Raw genomic sequence first — 22,318 nt, forward strand, 5'->3', positions numbered from 1 at the left:
TGATGATGTGGCACAATCTCAAAGTTCCACATCATCAAACTTTTATAAATATCAAGTACAAGGACCCAATTGCCCAGTTCATGGGCCAAAATTTATATTGTCCCAAAAAATTGTATTTCTTTTGCACATTTAAAAAAATTAAAAATATAATAATATTTGTTAATAGTAAAAAAATGGCAATATGCATAAACCACGTCTCTACATGTCTAGAAAAATAAGCCTTATCAAAATATTTGATGGAATTAAGGGAAAAGAAAGTTGGAAAAAAATATTTTGTGAAGATAGAGGTTGTCGTGTGATGGATCAGATTAGATTTGGAATGGGTAATCATATGATATTAACATAATTTATATTTGTTTAAGTTAAACTTCGTACAAAATAGGGGTCTCAATTTTTACCTAACTTAAATGACTCGCCCATATTTGAAAAAGACAAACTATGCTATTTTAGGTTACTAATTAATAATATTACATGTTTATTTTTTTTCATTAAAAATTTAATTGTAAATATGCATTTTGATACCTGAACTTGGATTCAATGTTTAATTTGATACCTACAATTTAATTAGTCTAATTAGGTACCTGAACTTAGCTCTTTGATCCAAAATGGTACCTGAACTTGCTTTTTTGGTCCAAATTAGTCCTTATGGTAAATGACTTATTTGCATCAAATTGAACTATGAAGTCAAGTTCAAGTATTAATTTGAACCAAAAAGCCAAGTTTAGGTACCAAATTGAACATTGAGGCCAAGTTTAGGTACCTAATTGGACAAAAAAACCTTATGTACCAATTTAAACATTAAAGACAAGTTTATGGGCTAAAATGTATATTTACCAAAATCCTGCTTATGGACTCTACTAGCCATATTCAAAAGATGAAACATGTTCCATTTAGAGTGCATTAAAAAATATTTAAAAAATTAAAGATAGCAAAAATATTTCATTGAATGTATCAAATTCTCACTATATATTATTAGAAATTGCATAATATATAAAAAATAAAATAAAATATTATAATATTAAATACAGGTCAAGCTTAAGTCTTGAATATTGGAGTCCAAACTTGACTCATATTTTAACGAATCTAATTTTCTTACTCAAACCTATTTTTAGACTTAATATTTTTGTTCAAATCCTTCCAAATATTTAAAAAGTTCACAATATTCAAATTCGTAATTGGAAAGGTCAATCTTACTTTAGTCCAGGCTTGTCCATGGGTTGGGTACCCCGTCAAACCTGATAGGCTCGACCCGATTTGACTCGGGCTTGGACAATTTTTTTGCATCAAGAGTCGACCTGACTCGATCTGAATTCAATTTAAATAATAAAAAATATTTTTTAACATTTATATTTAATTATAAAATATATAAAACATCAACTAAAATTTTAAAAATTTGAATTATCACCCTCCCAAAGTTTTTAAAATTTCTCATCAACCCTTTTAAAATTTTCAAAAATATTAATCAAGCACTCTCAAAATTTTTAAAAATTCTCATTAAAGCCTCTCAAATTCTTTTGAAAATTTTCAATTAAACCCTCCAAAAATTTGGAAACTCTCGTTAACCCCCTAAAAGTTCTAGAACTCTAATTAAACCCCCAAAATTTAATACCGAGATACACCACTAAGTATATGATGAAAATAAAAGACTTAGATAGAGAGAGTATAATAGAGAAACATATCAAAGTATATTTTTACAAATTTATGATGGAGCAAATAAATAAATTTAAAAAAAAGTTTACATGGACTAATTAATTGCAATATTCTTCATCAAATCCTTGAAGGGATCATTGGGATGTTATTTTGCAGATAAGCAGATGCAGCAGCAACTCCACTTCCAAGCTTAACTGGGTATCCAACATCTTTCAATATCATCTCCACACCAGCTAAACAACCCAGCAGTTGCAACTGAAATTTATACGAAAAGACGACCTTATTTGAGTTCGGGTGTGAGTTTCAGATACACGTTTTGCATCTAACATGAGTGTTTTTATCTTTTTCTTCTAGCCCTATGTACCGTGTTTTTATCTTTTTCTTTAGGGGTTGAAATTAAGTTATATATTTTTTATGAGAACTAAAATGTAATTTCATCATTTGCTTATATCTTTATGGCTTTCAAAATGATTAAATTGGAATTCTTGTATTTTGGGGGATTAAATTATAATTTTACCATATATTAACTTAAAATTTTATAAATTTTTTGGGGTCTAAAGAAACATTTTCCCATTTTAAGGGGGCTAGAGCCTCTGTCAACCCTCATCTCCCTTCGCCCTTAGGACTAGAGCCAGAGGTGGAAAATTTTTTTGGGAGGAAACGAATTTTAGTTGTATATTTTTATAAGAGCTAAAAATTTTATTTCACCATTTTAATAGTTTATATTTTTATTATTTTTAAAATACTAAATTAAAATTTAATCGTTTTGAAAGGTTAAAGTGCAAATTTAATCATTTATAAATTTTAAAAAGAAAAAATTAAAAATTTTCATTTTAGGTGGTTAGGGCCCTTGCCAACCCCTTTGATATTGCCCCTATATGGGACATGATACTGCCTAGCCTTATGTACGATGTGGAAACTATATATATTTTCCCAAATTTAGTTTGAACCAAAATACTAGCTTCAGAATTCTTGAATAATGAGTGCTTAATGAAGACAACTTCGGAAAAGGAACAATATTCTAAATCTATGTTACTCTTAAAGGTGTCACGGGCCAACATGGGCTCATGTATAGTAACAACATTGTATATAGTTGTCAAATTTAGTCTAACTCGAAATATGGACCTCGAGTTTTTTCATTCTCACTCATATTTATAAACAATTAACCCAAACCAACGCTCGTTCATAATATTATTTAAATTTTCTAATAAAAAACTCATTGGTTTTTATTTAATATTTAGTATTTTATATAATATGTATTATTCCTTTTATTAAATTTAAATATACAAATAACTTAACATACTTTTTTTAATATTTATACTATAGTAATATATATTAAGTTTTCATATAATATAAATTACATACTATTTAAATAAATAATTAATTAATTACATATTAAGGAATTGGAGAACACGTAAGGTTACATTTGGATCTTAAATGGTGAAATCCAAGTTTGACCCATATTTTAAATAAACTTAATTTTTCTCGTTTAAGCCTAATTTCGACCCTAATATTTTTGTCCAAAACTTCCAAAATATCAAGTAAGCTCTTTGACTTAGGTAGATTACTCGATCTTTAAACAAGTCTATATTACTCAAGTTCGGGTGTATTAGATATGGATATGTTTAATTATTTTTTCCTAAGAGAGTTATTGGGGTGCTATATTCTTATACCAATGTTCAATTATATGTGAGACATGAACATCATACTCAAATATTTCAAGCGAGATAAAAAGTCGAAACAAAAGGTAGATTACCTCGTTTAGGTTTCCAAGATGTCCTATTCTGAAAACTTTTCCTGCCACTTTGTTAAGGCCAAGACCTAAGCTCAAATTGTATCTCTTCCATCCCCGTTTAACGATTTCCGAACTATCAATATATGGTGGAACAAGCACCGCCGTCACCGTGTCACTGAACCATTCCTCCTTTTGTGTGCAATTCTTCAAGCCCCATGCTTCCACCGCAAGCCTGTTTTCAAAAACATTATTTACAAAATCGAAAACCGATTCAAACCGTAATGTTGTGAGCAAGTGTTTTTTTTTTTTGCTAAAATATGTTGTTAGTCTCTGTACTTTGATAGAAATTGAAATTTAATCTTTATATTATAAAAGTAAAAATTTAATCCTCCTACTTTTTCAATTTTAAAACCCTAGTCCCATAATTATTGTCATTTGTAGCTTCCGACAAATGAGGGCATCCTAATCAAAATGCCAAAAAATAACAAATTTTGACGGAAAATATTTCTGATTTCAACAATTGGACTAGAATTTTCAAATTAAAAAAAAGTAGGAATTAATTTTTAACTTTTTGAGTATAAGGACTAAATCTCAATTTCATCAAAATACAGGGACTAACCACAAAATTTAACCTTTTTTTTCACCTTGTTGCTTTGCCCAAGCGACTATGCCTTTCAATGATATTATCAAGTCCTTCCTCAAAAATAAGGTCCAAAGCTGCTCTTAGTCCATACAAGAGTTGAATTGAAGGAGTGTATGGCCAAAATGTTCCTAGTTTGTAAAACTTAAGGTAATCGTTCCAATCGAAGAAAACCCGAACCGATTTCGCAGTTTTGGTCGCCTCGAGAGCTTTCGGGCTAGCGCAAACAATACCGATCCCGGTTGGAAGAGAAAGCGCCTTTTGCGAGCCAGTTAATGCTACGTCAACTCCCCATTCATCCATACGGAAATCGAGAGCACAAATCGAGGAAACTCCATCGACGAGAAGCAGTGCTGGGTGCCCGTAATGATCTGAAAATAAATGTAATGCATGAGATGTTTATACTACCAAGTAGGGTTGAGCAAAAAAAATGAGAAATAAAAAACTGATATGAATCGTTATTGTTTGAACGATTTCGGTTCATAAGTTAAAAAATCACAATTATCCGAGCCAAATTAAATTCTATTTTTATTTAATATATAATTTTTTTATTATATAAATATTAAAAATAGTGAAAATTATAGAAATTATTTTTTAAAATATTTTTTATTTACTTGAAAATTATTTTTTTAAATATTTATTAAAAAAATTTAAAACTTTGCCCAATAACCCAAATTTAATATGAAAAAAAAGAGAATTAAATTGAAATATCGGTTAAAAGAAATATTTTAATTTTTTTTATAATGTAAATATTTAAAATAGTGAAAATAAATTAAATTTCTAAAATAATATATAAGTTATTTTCTTATTTACTTACAAAATATATTTTTAAAAATATTTATAAAAAACTGAAACTTTACCATATAATATCCAAAAGTCATAAAATAAAGTCCAAAACAACGTAACCCAAATATAGTATAGAAAAATCGAAAATCAAACCGAATTATCACGGATAATTGAAAAAATCCAACTGGACATAACTATGAAGTTCTAATGGAACAGTAACTCTACTATTAAAAGCACATATAATATATACACTAACCTAGTAGTTTTCTCACTGTGGCCAAGTTGTTGGTAACTCCAGTCGCGGTTTCGTTGTGAACAATACAAATAGCCTTAATGGTGTGCGTACGATCGGCCGCGAGTTTTTCGGCCAAAACGTCGAGGTTAGCACCTTGTCCCCACTCACTTTCGACAACGTCGACGTTGAACTTGAGACGTTGTTGTTGATCGATCCAAAGAAGACTGAATTGTCCAATGAGGAACGATACGATTCGGTCACCGGGGGATAACGTATTAGTAAGTGCACTCTCCCATGCGCCGGTTCCTAAAATACAAAACAACAAAAAACACATTGATAATTACCATTTTTCGAAACCTCCCGAAACTTAACTCATTTGGTTTGATAAAACTGCGAATACCTGTTGTTGGGATCATAAAAGGAGTCCCGGTCGTAGTCTTGAATATCTTCTTAACATCTTCGAGAAGGGTTTTTGTCATTGCCGGAATAGCCGGGGAACGGTAATCCTCATTATTCCGGTTCATGGCTCGAATAACGGGTTCCGGTATGTTAACCGGACCCGGAACGAAGAGATGGTTCCTCCCTGGTCCATAAAAGTAATCCATTTTTTTTCGTGTTGAAAAAAAACGTCGTCGATAACTCGAACTACTACTCCCTCACTATTATGATAAAAAAAAACATATAAGTACCAATAAATAATTTGTTGCACACCATAATTCAATACTCAAACTCAAATCGAAATAATATTATTTTTTATAAAATAATTTTTTAAAACAATCATAGAGTGTTATTTATTTTAAAAAAATTCAGTAATAATTAAAAATAATTATATATATATATGAAAGAATAATAATAAAAATACTAAAAAATGAAGAAAAAAATGGGCAATACCTGTTTTGAGAGAATCTTTGAAATGAAAATTGGATTTTTTTTTTGGCAGAGAAAAGAGAACAATAGCGGCCTTTATAAACAGTCCAAAGTGTTAGGGACTTAAATGTAATAATAACAAAAAAAAAGAGTGGCTCAAAAAGTTAGCAGATAAGAGCTATAAACCAAACTGAAAGTCTGCGGCTGTGAATGACACATATGGATATGTGTGGATGGATTTTTCAAATTTTTCGAGACAAATTTACGAAATGTTATTTGTTCGGAGTTGATGGATTTCTCTACTTGTTCGATATTATCTTCGGTAGGAGTTTTATCTTTTTACTCTATATAAAATTTAAATGTCTAGAGAGATGGTGTCGGGTTCTACAAGATGAAAATGGCTCGTTGGAAGCATAAGCCTGAACCGTACCCTATTATTTCACATTCTCAAGTTCTTGAGAACAGTGTTTTTAGAACTAAACTAGCTGGTACACCGGTTCGGAACAAAGTAAAAATAATAATAATTGACCCACGAACCGAGCTAAAAAATCGATTGAAACCAATGATTAACAGTTTTATTACTTTTTAATAATTTATTTTATTTGAACTAGACGAACTGAGAATCGATGGCTTGATTAGTTTCATTCCAAAAACATTGTCAAACAATGTGAACTCAATGCTTGTTCAGGTATTCGGGTTTTCAATAGAGATGGGAAACAACCCCCTATACCCGAGTTAGTAGGTTTCTGATAGATTACACAAACATTCTTATGAAAGAATCAAAAATCCCTTAACCATGTGAACAAATTTCGATTAAAATTGTCCATAAATCAAGTTGAATTTATCGAAAACCCAATTTTTTTAAAAAATTAAACATATTATGTCGATTATTCATTCATATCTCAATTCGAGTAATAAAAAAATTAAAAACAACCATGTAAAAATATGAGGAAGAGAAAACAAAGTGAAAAGATAAAATTAATCCGAAACCCAATTTTTTTTAAAAAAATAAACATATTACGTCAATTATTCATTCATATCCAAATTCGAGTAATAAAAAGATTAAAAAGGAGCATGTAAGAATATGAGGATGAGAAAGCAAAGTGAAAAGATAAAGTGATAAAAGGCTTATCAGTTATCAACCACACTCTCTCTTTGCAACTAACACCACACACCACCATAACAACAAAAGCAACCCTTTTTTTATTTTTGTATTTATTTCAATTTTGTGTTTTTGGGGTAAATTGCATTAGCGGTCACTCAACTATACATTTTTTTTCTATTTTGGTCACCTAACTATGAAAAGTTACAAAATGGTTACTTAACTAACCATTATTAGTTGGATGACTATTTTGTAACTTTCCATAGTTAGGTGACTAAAAAAGAAAGAAAAAATTATGGTAGGACCTCTATTGTAATTTTGTTTATATATGAGCGTGTGTCAACATTGTTAAACGTAGTTCTTTTATCCCCTAAGTTTGAGGCTCTTCAAATTTGTCTTGAATTTCTATCCACAAAAGATCTTATGATCTATCCTAAATCAACAATGATGTTTAAACTGGGCCGACCGATTAGATTGAAATTGATTGGCGTATTTGTTTAGATAATTGTATTGAATCGATTGGATTGTGAACCGGTATAGATCAATTGAATTGAATTTTTAATGTTTTTTTAATCGAATCAGTGACCTAATTGATTTAACCATCGATCCAATTATAAAAACATTGCAAAACAAAAGAGAAATTAAAAAAACAATAATCAAGAAATGATATCTAATAAACCGAAATAAAATGATTCGGTTAAAAATAATAATAAAAGACTAACTTTAACCAATCAATTCTATATTTTCTTTGATAACTGTACAACTCAGTTCATGTAATCAAAGAATTTAACAATGGAAATAAATAATGAACACTTGGTCGAATTGATCGGGTCATGTAAAAATAAGGTTAAAATCAATTGATTTCATAAAAAGCCTTGGCTGCATACATCAACACACTTCCACTTAACATATATCATAATGATAGAAAATCCGTTATGCCATGACCTCTGAAATTCTCAAAAACTGTCACTCGAGCTCACAGGGACAAAGAACCTCCTTGCTGTATCGATTATGCTACCGAAGGCTGGGGAATAAGACAGCACCAACCTAATCAAACTTCGATCGGTTTAATCATTTGAAGCATATTATAAACTGACTTAACTTATATTATCCACCTACGAAGTTAATTTAACTAATATTATCGGTAAAATCAATTAATCACTGAATCTGCAATCAAACATATGCGCACCAAAACCAAACACAAATATCCACCGCTTTTAAAGGTCGTCTCTATAGATTCTTAATCCGAAAAACAATTTCTCCATTAGTGTATCAAATACGAACTCAACATAAACTTGGTAAGCCTCCATTAATAAAACTTGGTTTCATTCAAAATTTTCAGAACTAAACCAGTGATCGAACTGATCAGACCACCTATTTACTGATCCAATCGATCTATCCAGTTCAATTAATTAAATCATTAAATGATTCATAAAAAAATATTAAAAATTCATTTCAACTACCAAATTCAATCAATCCGTACCGATTCCAAGATCAAAACGATTCAAAACCCCTCTCCAAACTAATACCTAATCCAACCAATCCATTCCGCTAGTCCAGTCCGGTTCAAACTTTTTTTTATATATAAACACAAGGTCTCAAATAGTATACCAGAAGCAAATTTATGCCAATATTATTGCTAACAAAATTTGCATCTTTTTTGAAGCAAAAATACATACCCTAATAATGTACACTTCTGCCATGGTAAAACACATCTCATGCATGTATTTTTCGAAATTGAATCGACATTTTCTGTTTTTCTTTTCCCTGCTATTCCTGTGCTATATACGTAAACAAAATACTTGACTTACTTCGGAAAACAAAAAAGGTTGGAGAAAAAAATGGTTGCGAAGTCACTGCAATTCCCTGTCTGCTCATGTTAGTCGATCTTTTGTGTTCTTCATGAGCCGTCTTTTTACATCGATGCAACTCCCATCTGGTGGATAACTTGTCCGATCCAGCCATAAAGATTCGGATAGCAGATTTTTATTCCCATGGTGGAAAAAGAATAGCTGAGAGTATTCAATGGCTGAAGCAGTCAATGCCACAAGGTCGAAGCAAATCAGGTAATTCATTTTCTATCGACTATCATCCAGCACAGTGCTTGAAAGCTTTTACTTGATGCCTGAGGGAAAACCTTGCCTTTGTGGAAATCCAGTTTGACGCATCCGAAATGGCCGTTCGGTATTAACAAGACGTTTATCAGATGGTCCTGCCCCGAGAATCCCCAATGAGTTTGGGTCTACTACACGAGTACTACCATTGTTCAGAGGTCTTTGAGTTGGGGGTTGAAGTTGAGGATGGTTAACCGTTTCTGCTCTCCATCGTTTCCAAGCTTCAAACTTTGCGGTATCGATGCCTTTATGAATCGGTTGTGATGTTTGATGTGCCGTTGCATTCTTCTTATGCCCTCGTTGCTTATCGGTAGAACGTGAAAAAGGAGGGAAGAAATTAGGATCACCGTCTCTATCAACATGGCCAGGTGTGGAACCATTCATATGGGAAGGTCCAACACCATCATCGTCCTGTTCCTGCTTAAGCTTCGAATAAATCTGATGAAGCCTCTCACCAGAAAGATTTGAAAATGTAGAGACATAGTTCCATAAACGCATGGTCATCCCTGCAACGATAATTGAAATTAAATAAAAGAAATTACCTAACGACAAAGTCCAAAAATGTGAATGTGCACACAAGAGAGACCAAATGCGTGATTAACGAACTAAAACTTAATTAAACAGTATGAAGAACCACATACGATCTTGTCTATAGGGCTCGTCTTCATGTTCTAAGACAATTTGATCTATCCTCCTTCCAAGAAGCTGCAAATAGTTCCGAATTTTCGAAAGTACCTGGAAGAAAATAGAACATGGAATGAGCACAAATCCGGCTAGCAAAAATAAAAAATCAAATCAAATCAAAGAGACATAAAAAGAGGGATTCAGAATAGAATAGTAAACCTTATCCTTGGGAAGATCTGCACTAGTAGTCTGCAATCTTTGGAGCCGACGAAGGGTTTTTATTTCGTCAATCATAACATCTTCACACCATTCCATCCACTTCACTTCCTTAAACTGCTCATATACTTCCTCGTTGTCAGACATTTCACCTTCTTCTTTAACTAAAGGTTCAACTTTCTGAGGTCTCTCGGTTTTGTCCCTACCCATTTTAAAACTGACCTTAGTAGAACCCGGTTTACCTTTCTTGTCTCTGACACGAGATATCGATACGTTTAGAGGATTCTGCTTTTCCTTCTTCGAAGGTTTACGACCAGCTTTGACACCAGCATTCTTACCACCAACAGCTGCAAGTTCCTGTGGAGATAGGTCCCAGTTTGAGAATAATATGAAGCCTAAAAGCACAGCATACAAAGCATGCAAGCAGGCACTAGATTTTCTACAAACGACATAAGCAAAATGTTTCCATACAAGTAAATAAAGCAAGAATTTCCCAACAGAACCAAAATTAAACCAATCAACTAGATTTACTATTCTATTTAAAGAGAAAAAAAAGAGACGAATTCATTTTTTATTAAACATTAAGAACAATACTGCATAGGAGAAATACCATTTCCAAGAGTGCATTAGCACGCTCCTTCAAATTAGGTGCACGTGGCAGAAAGGTTTCATGGTGCTGAAGTTCAGCAGGAGCAATCTTCTTTGTGAGGCCAAGCCTTTCATCTAATCTTATCTTTTCCCAATTACCAAATCCATGGTAGTATATTCCCAGAAGCAATCTTGCATCATCAACTAGTGACAATTAACAGGATAAAATAAGATAAGTCCACAGCAATTTTCATTTAATTATGTTGCCTATAACAGAGAATAAAAATGGGATAGACATACTCTGATTCCACCCACACCCTTTAGACCAATTAGAGGGTTTAAGGTACATCAACACACGGAACTGTTTTATGGGATCCTCGTAACGACTTATTCGTTTTGCTAAGAGCTGAAGTTCTTGGACACGATTAACCAGATCATTTGCCTTAACAGGAACACCAAAGAAATCTAATAATGGTCCCTGCAGGTAATTACCAAATAAATGTTAGTCACAAAATGCTCTAGAATTGAAACAAATAAAGGATGACGGTGTAGGAATTGGAACCAAATATAATTAATAACTCTTTCAACGAACCTTAGGTTCTATATTTCCTACTTCAACAGCTTCCCTGCATCCTTCAACTAGGGCATTGAAGAGCTCAATCTGCGCATCAAGTGGAGCTGCTGCAACAGCACCACCAACTTCCTCTGCTATCAAAGTGATTTGGCTCTCATTCCCGAATTTCATAACCTGATGAGCCATAAAAAAATTGCCTGTAACTAGAAAAACTAAAAAGTATGATTCTGAACTCTGATTAACTAAAACATTACGTTGCCACCTATTCTATAACAAACTGCAATTTTTTTTTTTAAAAAGGACGGATATGGTGCATGTGCACAACAAATTGCAGAAGACTAGAAACCATACTGCTCGAGAAAAACGCAATGCATCTCTCTTAGGCAGATTCCCATAAGACCATCCTCTCACTTGAGCAGTTGCTCCCTCAATCATTGGTGCCGAGGGGGCAGAGTATTCTGATTTACGGCGCTTTGGAACTCTTTCCTGCTGCTCTTGAAGATCAGATCCCTTCTTCTTTCTTTTGTTACTTCTCTCAGGTTGACTTGTCTCAGCATAACTCTTGGTATTTCTTGCAGCACGAGGAGCTAGAGCATCCTAATGCAAAAAGAATAACTTAGGCAGATGGATCCAACAAATTGTCTAATAAAAAACACAGAACATTAAACTTGAAAATGTACAAGCAATAATCAAAAACTTTTGGTAAAAATAAGATTAATAGAAAATATTAGGATTATACTTCTGCTTGGGCAATGGCATCTGGTTTTATCCAACGACTCCAGAAAGACCCATCATCTTCAGCACTACAAAAATTTGCAACCTGAGCACGATGAAAGTAATAGAAACCAATTTCATAAGACTTGAAATAATCTGTAAAACTATTACAAAAAACTCCACCACAATAACAAAGTATTAGTTGCTTGCCTTAAAAGCACTCAATAATTCATTCCCTTCCTCTTCACTGACTTTCTCCTCAACCTTTTCGGCTCTTTCAAGAATTTCATCGATATCCATACTTAACAGCCTTTTTTTGCTTTCTTCATCATTTTTATCCTCTTTGAACAATTCTTCAGCTCCAAATCTCAAAATTGCTGATAATTCATTCTGGAATGGTAAAAGAAATGTAGAATTATGTCAAAGAAATTGTTAAAAATTTATACGCATCAAAACCACAAGATATTTCCAAGAAAGAAGTGGTCAATTATGTAGTCAGTTCCAACAACCAAAAGCCAAATAAACAACATATTAACAACTACAGACTTGAGCAATTGCTTCGAGACATATGTCAAATAAGCCCCTTTCTTTGTTTCCTTTCTTTCCAGTCTACCCTCTGCATTTAACTTTTGGATCACCAAATGGTCAAGCACCTATAGAAAGCACCCGGAAGAAAACGCATAAAATTACTCTTTAAATGCAGAATAAAAGAGTTAAATTAGGCCCCCTTTCACATAATGTACATTAATAAATGCATTTAAGAATATATAGGAACACATTCATGCAAGTTAAAGAAAATGACCATCTTCTTCTTAGCTCGCTCCAGGATGTCTTCCTCAACACTTTTGCTTGTCACAAATCTGTAAATGTTGACAACTTCTTGTTGCCCAATTCTGTGAGCTCTACTCATTGCCTGAAGCACAATAAAACAGTATGCATGAATAAAATACTAAATTTTTCATTGGAAACATAGAAAATGATGCTGGGAAAAGCAATGTCAAGCTTGACACCTGTAAGTCATTCTGGGGGTTCCAGTCAGAATCAAATATTATGACAGTGTCTGCAGTTGCCAGGTTGATACCGAGCCCACCAGCCCGAGTAGAAAGAAGGAAGCAAAAATCATCACTTCCAGGTGCATTGAAATGATCCATAGCCTGCTGTCGCAACTCCGCCTTTGTACTACCATCAAGCCTCTGGAATTGGAATCCTCTGAGTGACATGTACTCGGCTAATATATCCAGCATTCTAACCATCTGGAAAACACCAGATTAAAAACACCAGATTGTGTAACTTAACCAGACATATCATCCATTAAAAACATAAAGACCAGCCAATCACTAATGAGAATAACAATATTGAAGGAAACAAGCGGTTCAGAAGTATATTTACAAAATCCAGTACAGACCTGGGAAAAGATTAAAACACGATGCTTTGTTTCATGCAACCTCATAAGCAACTTGTCAAGTATAACAAGCTTCCCACTGCTTAATATAATTCTCTCCATTTTACTAATATCGTTCATGCCAGTGTCCCCACCATAACCATGATCAGCACTTTCAAACAGGAAGGGATGATTGCAGCATTTCTTCAGCTCGACTACTATATTTAAAAGTGAGACCTGCAATTTAAAAGAAAATACCTCATTTCACTAACTGGTAATACTGCTTGACAATTACAAGAAAGGAAACAAAACTCTGTACACTGTTTCTACAGGAATATAAAATTTATCTATATACTGCATACTTTTATCAGTAACAAAATACAAGTAAAACCAAAACAAAAGAAGACAAACACTACAAACAAGCTTCAGCAGAGATAAAATCATCAAGCCAAAAAAATAATAAGAGATGCTAACCTGATTGCCACGAACACCTTTATTTAAGTCATGGAAGTTGCGTTCCAAAATCCACTTATAATACCTTCATAAAATACAAATAGTACCCCATGTTTATGCAATAGAAAAAAGTACAACTTATTCAAAAGATATTTACGACTTACTGTTTCTGAAGTGGGGACATCTCAACCCTAAGGATACGCTCAATTTTTGGAGGCAAAGACTTCTCTACATCTTTGATAACCCTTCGAAGAATGTGAGGCCTCAATTCCATGTGAAGATTAGCAAGCTATGTAAACACAGGCTTTCATTTAGATCAAGTCAAATAAATATCTTAACAACCTACGAAACATGATAAAAATATGAGATCACTTTTAAATTTTTAATGTCATACCTCAATTTCATTAAACGAACTAAGATTCTTGTAATTTTGAACAAAATCATCCTTATTTTTGAACTTGTCAGGATCAAGGAAATGAAGCAGAGCCCTGTGGAATATTTTTCATGGATGTAAATAATGGAATATACCTCAATATTAAGGCACAGAAGAATTTTAATAAGATCAAATTTTGGCAGAACAATTTTATCCTCAAGGAACTTAATTCTGTTATAAAATACAATGAAAAGAAGGCAAAGAAACTTGGTCGTGTAATGCAAAATAATGTTGATATCAGGGATAAAAAAATCAGCTTTGAAATAAATCTATTTTAGCATCTATCTAAAAAAATGTAGAAAATAAAAAAAAAACTTCCAATAATCATTCTAATACATAGAAAAGAAATAATACCATAGCTCCTCAACACTGTTTTGTAATGGAGTTCCAGTAATTAGCAACTTGTTCTTGGTGCTAAATTCCTGAGCAAACAGAAAGGCATCATCCAAAATTAATCAAATTAACAAAACCAACACAATTATGCAAGGCAGAAAGTTGAAGAACTGAATAGGGCATACTGAAAGAGTTGTGTACAACTGCGCCTCGCTATTCTTCAACCTATGAGCTTCATCAACCATCAAATAGTTCCATTTTATCTTAGACAGTACTGCTTTATCCTTCAGAACTACTTCATAAGTAGTCAGCAGGGCACTAAATTTTATAGGTCTGCCAATTTTCTTGTCATTGTAAAATTCATATTGCTGACATACCTGCCAACAAAAGAAGAAAACGTAAAAAGTGGGGTGGGGTTCATGGGAAGGGTTAAAATTATTCGAAACTACCATCCACCTTATGTAAATACGCAATTTCTAAAACAAAACTAACCAAAGTAAGCACATAAAGACTAAAAAGAGCTACACACCACAGCAAATATTTAGATGGAGACAAAATGGTATTATGTAAAGACATATTATGACAACTGCGTGATGCAAATTTTAAATCTATTTGAATAAAAGGAGCATACATACAAGAAAAACAAGACTCACCTCTCGGCTGGCACGAGTACCAACATATACAATAATGTTCATATCAGGAAGCCACTTTCTAAATTCTTTAGCCCAGTTTGACAGTGTGGATAATGGTACGACCACAAGAAACGGGCCGGGTATTTGTTGAGCATTCTGAAAATTTTATATATCAATACAAACTCATAAACTTAAATATCGTAAAAGATAGCAATTCTTAAAAGCCAATGTGAGTACCTGTAGAAAACCAAGCATAGATACAGACTGAACAGTTTTACCAAGACCCATCTCATCAGCTAAGATGACATTAGTATCATTTCTCCAACTGAAATGTGAATATGAAATGCATGCATTAATAGATAAATATACTGGAATTCTCAAGAGTAAGACGGCCATTTTAAGTAAAAATAAAATGGTAACCTAAAGCAAAAGAGACAAGCATATACCTGTTGACAAGAAAATTCAAACCCTCCAGCTGATAATCACGAAGCTTTCCTCCCCTTAACCATTCTGGCTGTTCATCAAGTTTCCGCAAACTTGCTAAAGATAAAAAAATGCAAGCCAGTTCAAAATCCATTTACATGATTAATTGTGATACTAATCAAAGTAAATCTACCAGACACAAAGGCCGAGTTCAAGAGGGACTAGAGGTCAGTGACTGTACGATGCAAACTTTAATCATACACATGTACGGAGAAAAACGTTAGTAGTGCTTACCTTTTCCCTTCTTACGCTGGTGATCTACCATTTTCCCCTGCACAGCCATTGCAGCTTCACGAGCCTGTTTACAGAATGAGAAACAAGTCTTTAATAGGTATAACTGTACGAGATAATAAACTTTTATCTGAGCATATTCAAGAAAATAAGAAACAAAAGTAGAACAGCAAACTCAAATGATTAGGTTGCACAATGTAATAATATATGTTGGATTATAATGGACATTATAAATTCCAACTTCTCAAGTCTAATTTCACTTTCGAACAGATGCCTACTATGGTTTGTATTTGTTTGATAGCCAAAGCCAGCAGAACCACCAGCTTGAAATGTGATAAGATATACCACCCTCAATTCACCAATTAACTGTATTGATACACCCCAAATTAATCTCCTAGAATCTTTAACAAATTGTAGAATTTCAAATAGCAAGGTTGGCTAGCAAGACCAATTTTAACATGTAAAGAAAAATAGAGATCAACATATCTGCACAACATATACACCTTCAGTACCATACAACCAACTTGTATTCATTTCCTTTAACCTACTTAATGATAAAATTGAATACATCAGTGCAAGTTATCTACTATCACAGCATCGGGCAATGCAGCAATGCCTGCAATGACATTTTATGTTGAAAGGCAAGGATATTTCTAACATTACCACTCTGAATAATTTACTTAACTGGCCTAAGGGCAAACTGTCCACAAACGCAGACAAACCCGGATCGACAATATTATGAACACCAACTACAGAAAAAAGTAACAATAAGTAAAACAAAGAGACAATCTGCAGGACGTGTTACCTTATACTCATCAATAGCATCTTGAGCAAATGGAATATCAATATCCTTTTCCCTGAAACAACAAATACATAACAGTGAGCTGTCTAAAGCAGGACAGACAGCAACAAAGAAAAGAAAAAGAACCCAGAGCACAATAGCACCACACAAGAATAGACACCTGTTAGTAGGTGGCGTAGAGACTAACTTTAAATTAATTAAACTATCAATCCAGACCATTACCAGGTAGCTTCTGCATAAGACAATCCCTGCCACTTGACTAAATACTCTGACATCACATTCCCAAAGGCATCTTTCCTGATTCGATCAACAATTACTCTCTCCACCTGAAACAAACACATCAACCAATTACAATTAAGTTTTGTAGCACAACCCTGAAAACCAACCATAACAATGTAAGAAATAGAAAATAGATGAAAACCAACCTGACTATTTTGCTTGATTAGATCCAAGTCCATTTCCTTACTCACATCATTGACTTCAATCTAACAGATAATAGGAAAAAAAATAGAAATGAGCTACTTCCAGAAAAAGGCTTACTTAGAACCTATATAATAGCTTATATAACTATGGTCTCCCTGCCATGGCAGGAAGAACTTGTTTCACATATTCCGTGCTCCCCTATAAAGTCACAACTTACAGCGAGATAAATGAGATTTATGATATACCTCAAGATGAGAAGAATAATTTTGAAAAGATCACAAAAGGGAGGAAAATCAGTTTTGATAATAACATAAAGAGCTACTCCCCAATATATGCTAGATAGGAATATGTATTGGCAAAATAAACACCATAAGAAAATGCAACAAATCCAGATTCCCAACAGGAAGAAAGGCCTTAGACTATATAGATAAGGACCAAAACCAACAAAAACTTAATAGGTTACCTTGTTCTGCAGAATCAACAAATTATCAATTTACAAAAGGATACAAACCAGTTTTTTAAGAACTAGATTAAACATCTACGATGAACAGAGTCCCAATTTTCCCCACCAAAGTTTTCCATATCCCAACAAGCTTGTTCTTTCAAATAGTTAGTCCCCAAAAACTAAATACAGGAGCTACACCTATTGACTGTTCATACACCGGGACAATGACCCATGAAATTTCCAAACGGTAGAAGAATATACAGCGCATTAATTTTTGTTCATAAGAATTTAGATAAATAATGAATTCAGTAAGACAGAAAGAGAGCATTTTCCAAAGCGCTTCAGTTGATATCAGCAAGTTGAAATGAGAATTTCAGAAACAAAAGCTTACAGACATAAACATACCTCCTCACGTGAAAGTGACTTCCTGTATCTCACATCCTCCATCACCTTTTTAGTGTAATTTAGAACCTTCTTAAAACCACTAAGCTGCAAAATCATGTAGAAAACACAAAGAGGAAGTCATCAGAATAAGAGAGAGAAGACAGTACAATGGAAATAAACGTCCACAAAATTATACCTATTAAAAAACACATGCACTAACATAAGTAATATAAAAAATAAAACCATACATTTTGCAGCTCAGAAATAGATTTCCACTGACAATGAAGATGTGACTGGCCTTTCCATTTTATCAGGAATTCCATTTCGCTCCAATCTGGTTCAGAGTCAAAGAAGTGGCTTAATAAAACAGGCTCTGTAGATCTATTGTTTCTAATAGCATCTTCAGCCATGCCCTTTGGTTGATGCCATAACACTTTTTCAATTGTGTCACCATCTTCCTCTTCAGCTTCATCCTAAACATACGATATAGAATTCTTAGAAAAGAATAATATCACTAAAGAGCATTTAGAATCAAATAATTGCATCAATATGAGAGATATAACAATCTTTATATATGAAGTAACAAATAATGACCAAGAATTTAAAGGTAAAAAAAATGTTATGGTCCTAGCACAACTAATCAAGAACAAATTAGACAGGCTCAAATAAGATGGATATAGAAAATATGCAACTAAAATGCTGAAGTCAGTATTCCCTTGTATCCGCAAGGTACATAAATACTTGCATGATCCGCATAGCAAAATTCCGATTTACAAGCAATTACATCAAATACAAAATATCAAAAAAGCCTACAAAAAACATAAAGTAGGATTTATCAACCATAACAAGATATACAGGCTTCACCTTTCGTGTCTTTTTCTTCTTGCCTTCATCAATTTCTTCACTTTCTTCACTCTCAACATATGATACTTTCCGAACAGACCTACCAGAAGTACGAATCTCATTGTTTCTTCCCATGCTTGTCAATGTATTAGAACGAGCATTAATTTTATGATTATTTCCACTTCTCCTTGCCATACTCTTGAAATCCCCATCGCTTTCACTATCAGAATCCTCGGCTGAGTATTCATCCTCCTCAAAAGATGATCTCCCTCTTCTTTGTCGATTGGAGGACTTATGTTCTCTAGTGGGTTTTACATTAGGTCCAACTTTAATTTGTTGCCTACCTTTAGGTTTCTTTTTATAATAAGAATCATCTTCATCTGAAACATCTAAATCACCATGACTATTGTCTTCTTCCTCAGAATCTTCACCATCCCAGTCTTTATCCTGTTTAAGAACTAAATTAGTGGGGAGAAGTATCAGGCAAATGAAAAGGCATGAGAAACACAACCATCATGGATCATCAAGCTTCATGACCGACCAAGAATACAATTTATTACGGATAATTTTAGTCACGCCCTATAATTCAATGTTGTAGTATAACGCCAAAAACCAGACTAGACAATTGGTTAACATGACAGATATGCCTTATAAAAACTACAAATGTGGAGGTAATAATATAAAAGTCATAACGTTGAAGCCACAAAAAAAGAAGGTAAGTAGAACTAATTTAATAACCTTATTCCCTGCATGAGAATTGGCAAGACCATAGTCAGGCTCAAAATCGACATCATCAGGGTCATCTTCTGCAAATAAGACAGCAAAAACTTGGCATCTCAAAATCAAGAGTAGTGATTAACTGTTGTATAGTTAAAAGAATAGGATTATATATAATTAATCAATCACAAATCACTAGTTTAGTCAGCCTTAGTGACTCAATGATAAATGCAGTAATCATAAATAAGGCAGCAAATGATGACAAGAAGGGAAGGTATATTACCATCTTCTTCTTCCTCCTCTTCATAATCTGCATCTACATCATCATTGTTGTCGTCATTATCATCTTCATTGTCATAGTTACGCTTATTCAATGCTTTTGAACTCCTGGACACATTGGTACTGACAGAAACATGCTTTGACTGTGCCCTAGTATTTAACCCGACAGAATTGCCAAAGCCACTGTAATGCATTGTATCACTCTGCTCTTCCCCATCCTGTTCATAGTATTCATCAGATAACATCTCATCTGCAGGGACATCAGAATGACCCCTTTGAGACTTGCCAACTTCTTTTTGTGCCTCGTCAACTTCTGATTCTAACCTATCATCCCTGTCATCTGATGAATTATATACTGAGCCTTCCAAACTCTTATGGTCAGATTTTGACTCCTGCCCAGAATCGGATCCACCCTGGCGATCCATAGGCTGGCAGTCCTTCCAAAAAGTTGAACCCCATCTCCCAGGTGCTATTCTCCTTCCTGCTGGCTGAAAATTGGAATTTGAAATGCCAGCACCATTACCAGTAGCCACCTCATGATGCAGCCTACTCTGCTCTGAATTTGAAATGCCAACCCCATCACTTTGATACTGTGCATCCATGTTAATATCAAATTCTCTTTCACTATAAGTACCATCTATGTCCTCATTCTCTGCTGAGCTCAGAATCCTACCACTGTTTCGTCCCTGGCTTTTGCCTTCCAAGGCATCATGTGAGACTGTGTCATTTGAATAGTTTCTAAAACATGCCATCCTCTCACTTGAAAATCCTAGGTATAGAACTCCCCTCTTTACAAATTATGCAAAAAGGTTGACGGAATAAAAAGAAGCTTCACAATCTTTGCTGAGAACCTGGGTACTCAACCAGCCAAATGCCAAAATTTTAGTCCTTTCGAGATAAAACCGAGCACACAATTGGGATGATATTCTCGAGAAAAATGAACATAATTTTCACCAAAGAATACAATTTGGTTAAAAAATATCACCTAGCTGAATAATCAAACAATTCAATGTCCAACGTTAAAACTCTTTTCAGTTTGCTACATTTGCGGAACAAGCAAAGAATTCAAGGAGAAGAACATAGTTAAATGCAAATTCAAAGTCATTATTGACGTTGCAAGGAGCCAAAAACCAGACAAAAACTTCAAAACTCAACACAAAAGACTGGAAACTTGACATAGCAAAATGCAAATTCAAAGTCATTATTGACGTTGCAAGGAGCCAAAAACCAGACAAAAACTTCAAAACTCAACACAAAAGACTGGAAACTTGACATAGCAATAACTTCATTCGAGCAAATACAATTCTAAACTAAGAAACACATAATAGGACCAAGAGAGTGTAAAGTCAAACTTAAATTCAAATTCACAAACACTTATAGAATGAATACAAGCACAAAAAGATCAAATTTCCAACCAAACCAATCCACAAAATCATGAAACCCTAACCCAAAAAACGGAAGAAAACCATGAACTAAACAAAACGACCAATAGATCGGCCACTCCAAACACGAAAATAAAAATCGAATACTATAAACATCGATTAACAAACCCTAAAACCAAAAACATAAGCAACAATCCACAATCCTAAATCCATACCCTCAAAAAGTAAAAAATTGAAAACAAAATCGCCCGCCAAAGAAAGCCGATTATTGATCAAGAACAAAGAAGCTGACCTTCACGAAACAAAAATGAGAGTTCAATTTTTTTGGCTAATAAGGAAAAAATAATTCATTTGGGTATAACTGGAAAAAAAAAGATGCGAAGGTTAACAATCGTAAGCACCTTTTAAATCGCCGGTAAAATTAATGAAAACCGGCCGCCAATTTTTTTGAAAACGAAGAGACCGTTTTCACTCGGGTCTCTCCCGGTTTTACGGGTTTCAAGGTGGTTCGGGTCTTTTGAATCGGTGCCGGAGGCTAAGATAAGCCGAGTTGAAGGTGAAAAAAAGTGCCGATTCCAAAGGAAGAAGACGATGCGCTTTTTTGGTTAATCGTCCGATTGGGAAAAAAATTAGAGAAGAAAATAATAGTGAAGTTTTTTATTTGAGATGCAATATAAAAGGGGTAGGTTTTTTTTTTCCTTAGGGGAAACGTGTTTTATAGAAAAAATATATATTAAAAATAAAACAAAAATCTCTGTGTAATAAGAAAAAAACCTAAAATTAAAATTTAAGTAAATAAAACCCCTAATTTCTTCTCTCTTTTTTTTTTGTTGATTTTGTGATATCGTTTTTCTATTTACGTGTGTCCAATGGAATGAAGCCACGTGGTGCTGGAATGTGTCGGGGAGACCTTTTTGGACGATTAATCGTACGGCGTACGCGGCTACGGTGGTGGGTTTGATATATATACATATGGGTATATTTATTATACTTTTTCTTTATAATTTTTGTTATAAAAAATGAAATATTTGTGTATATGAAAATATAGATTTTGTAAATTTATTTTGGATGATTGACTTGGTTAAATCGTCTACGTGGCGCGATTATGACTCCATCCAAGTTTTACAGAATTTCGAGAATTCTTGATCTAGCCATCAACTTATCCATATGGCATGACTTTGATTCTCTCGTGTGTTTTTCAAGGTATATATATTTTATAAAATTAGAGCTTACTAGACTTTGAGGAATGCTC

The 22,318-nt window shown here is 33.6% G+C and overlaps 2 protein-coding genes across 2 annotated transcripts; both read right to left on the bottom strand.

The window, feature by feature from the left end:
• Window positions 1–1,654: 1,654 nt before the first annotated feature.
• On the bottom strand, window positions 1,655–5,962 carry LOC107945155 (serine--glyoxylate aminotransferase). The gene is given in 6 exon segments (NM_001327483.1): window positions 1,655–1,905; window positions 3,407–3,617; window positions 4,030–4,396; window positions 5,068–5,352; window positions 5,447–5,705; window positions 5,938–5,962. Coding segments are annotated over 5 exon segments (1,206 nt in total). The 5' UTR covers window positions 5,652–5,705; window positions 5,938–5,962; the 3' UTR covers window positions 1,655–1,767.
• A 2,661-nt stretch (window positions 5,963–8,623) lies between these two features.
• LOC107945145 (protein CHROMATIN REMODELING 5) lies at window positions 8,624–21,750 on the bottom strand. Its single transcript, XM_041109584.1, has 31 exons — window positions 21,468–21,750; window positions 19,689–20,535; window positions 19,427–19,494; window positions 18,710–19,135; window positions 18,094–18,318; window positions 17,867–17,950; window positions 17,019–17,078; window positions 16,816–16,919; window positions 16,597–16,648; window positions 15,795–15,858; window positions 15,524–15,617; window positions 15,315–15,402; window positions 15,099–15,233; window positions 14,631–14,822; window positions 14,467–14,534; window positions 14,074–14,167; window positions 13,844–13,968; window positions 13,701–13,764; window positions 13,251–13,463; window positions 12,856–13,098; window positions 12,648–12,758; window positions 12,412–12,498; window positions 12,056–12,235; window positions 11,871–11,951; window positions 11,483–11,728; window positions 11,150–11,305; window positions 10,858–11,035; window positions 10,580–10,761; window positions 9,973–10,326; window positions 9,771–9,864; window positions 8,624–9,635 (listed from the first exon to the last, which is right to left on the bottom strand). The coding sequence occupies exons 2-31, from the start codon at window positions 20,434–20,436 to the stop codon at window positions 9,130–9,132; spliced, it is 5,322 nt and encodes a 1,773-aa protein (XP_040965518.1). The 5' UTR covers window positions 20,437–20,535; window positions 21,468–21,750; the 3' UTR covers window positions 8,624–9,129.
• Between the last annotated feature and the right edge of the window lie 568 nt (window positions 21,751–22,318).

Source organism: Gossypium hirsutum, chromosome D13 (genome assembly GCF_007990345.1).
Source record: "Gossypium hirsutum isolate 1008001.06 chromosome D13, Gossypium_hirsutum_v2.1, whole genome shotgun sequence".
NCBI lineage: Eukaryota > Viridiplantae > Streptophyta > Magnoliopsida > Malvales > Malvaceae > Gossypium > Gossypium hirsutum.

Excerpts from the sequence above, each read along its gene's own strand:
- LOC107945145 (XM_041109584.1), bottom strand. The coding sequence starts at position 20,436 with ATGGCATGTTTTAGAAACTATTCAAATGACACAGTCTCACATGATGCC. Across the intron at positions 15,859-16,596 it reads ATGCTATTGATGAGTATAAG|GCTCGTGAAGCTGCAATGGC; the intron begins GTAACACGTCCT and ends TTCTGTAAACAG. Across the intron at positions 11,036-11,149 it reads TAGGAAATATAGAACCTAAG|GGACCATTATTAGATTTCTT; the intron begins GTTCGTTGAAAG and ends AATTACCTGCAG.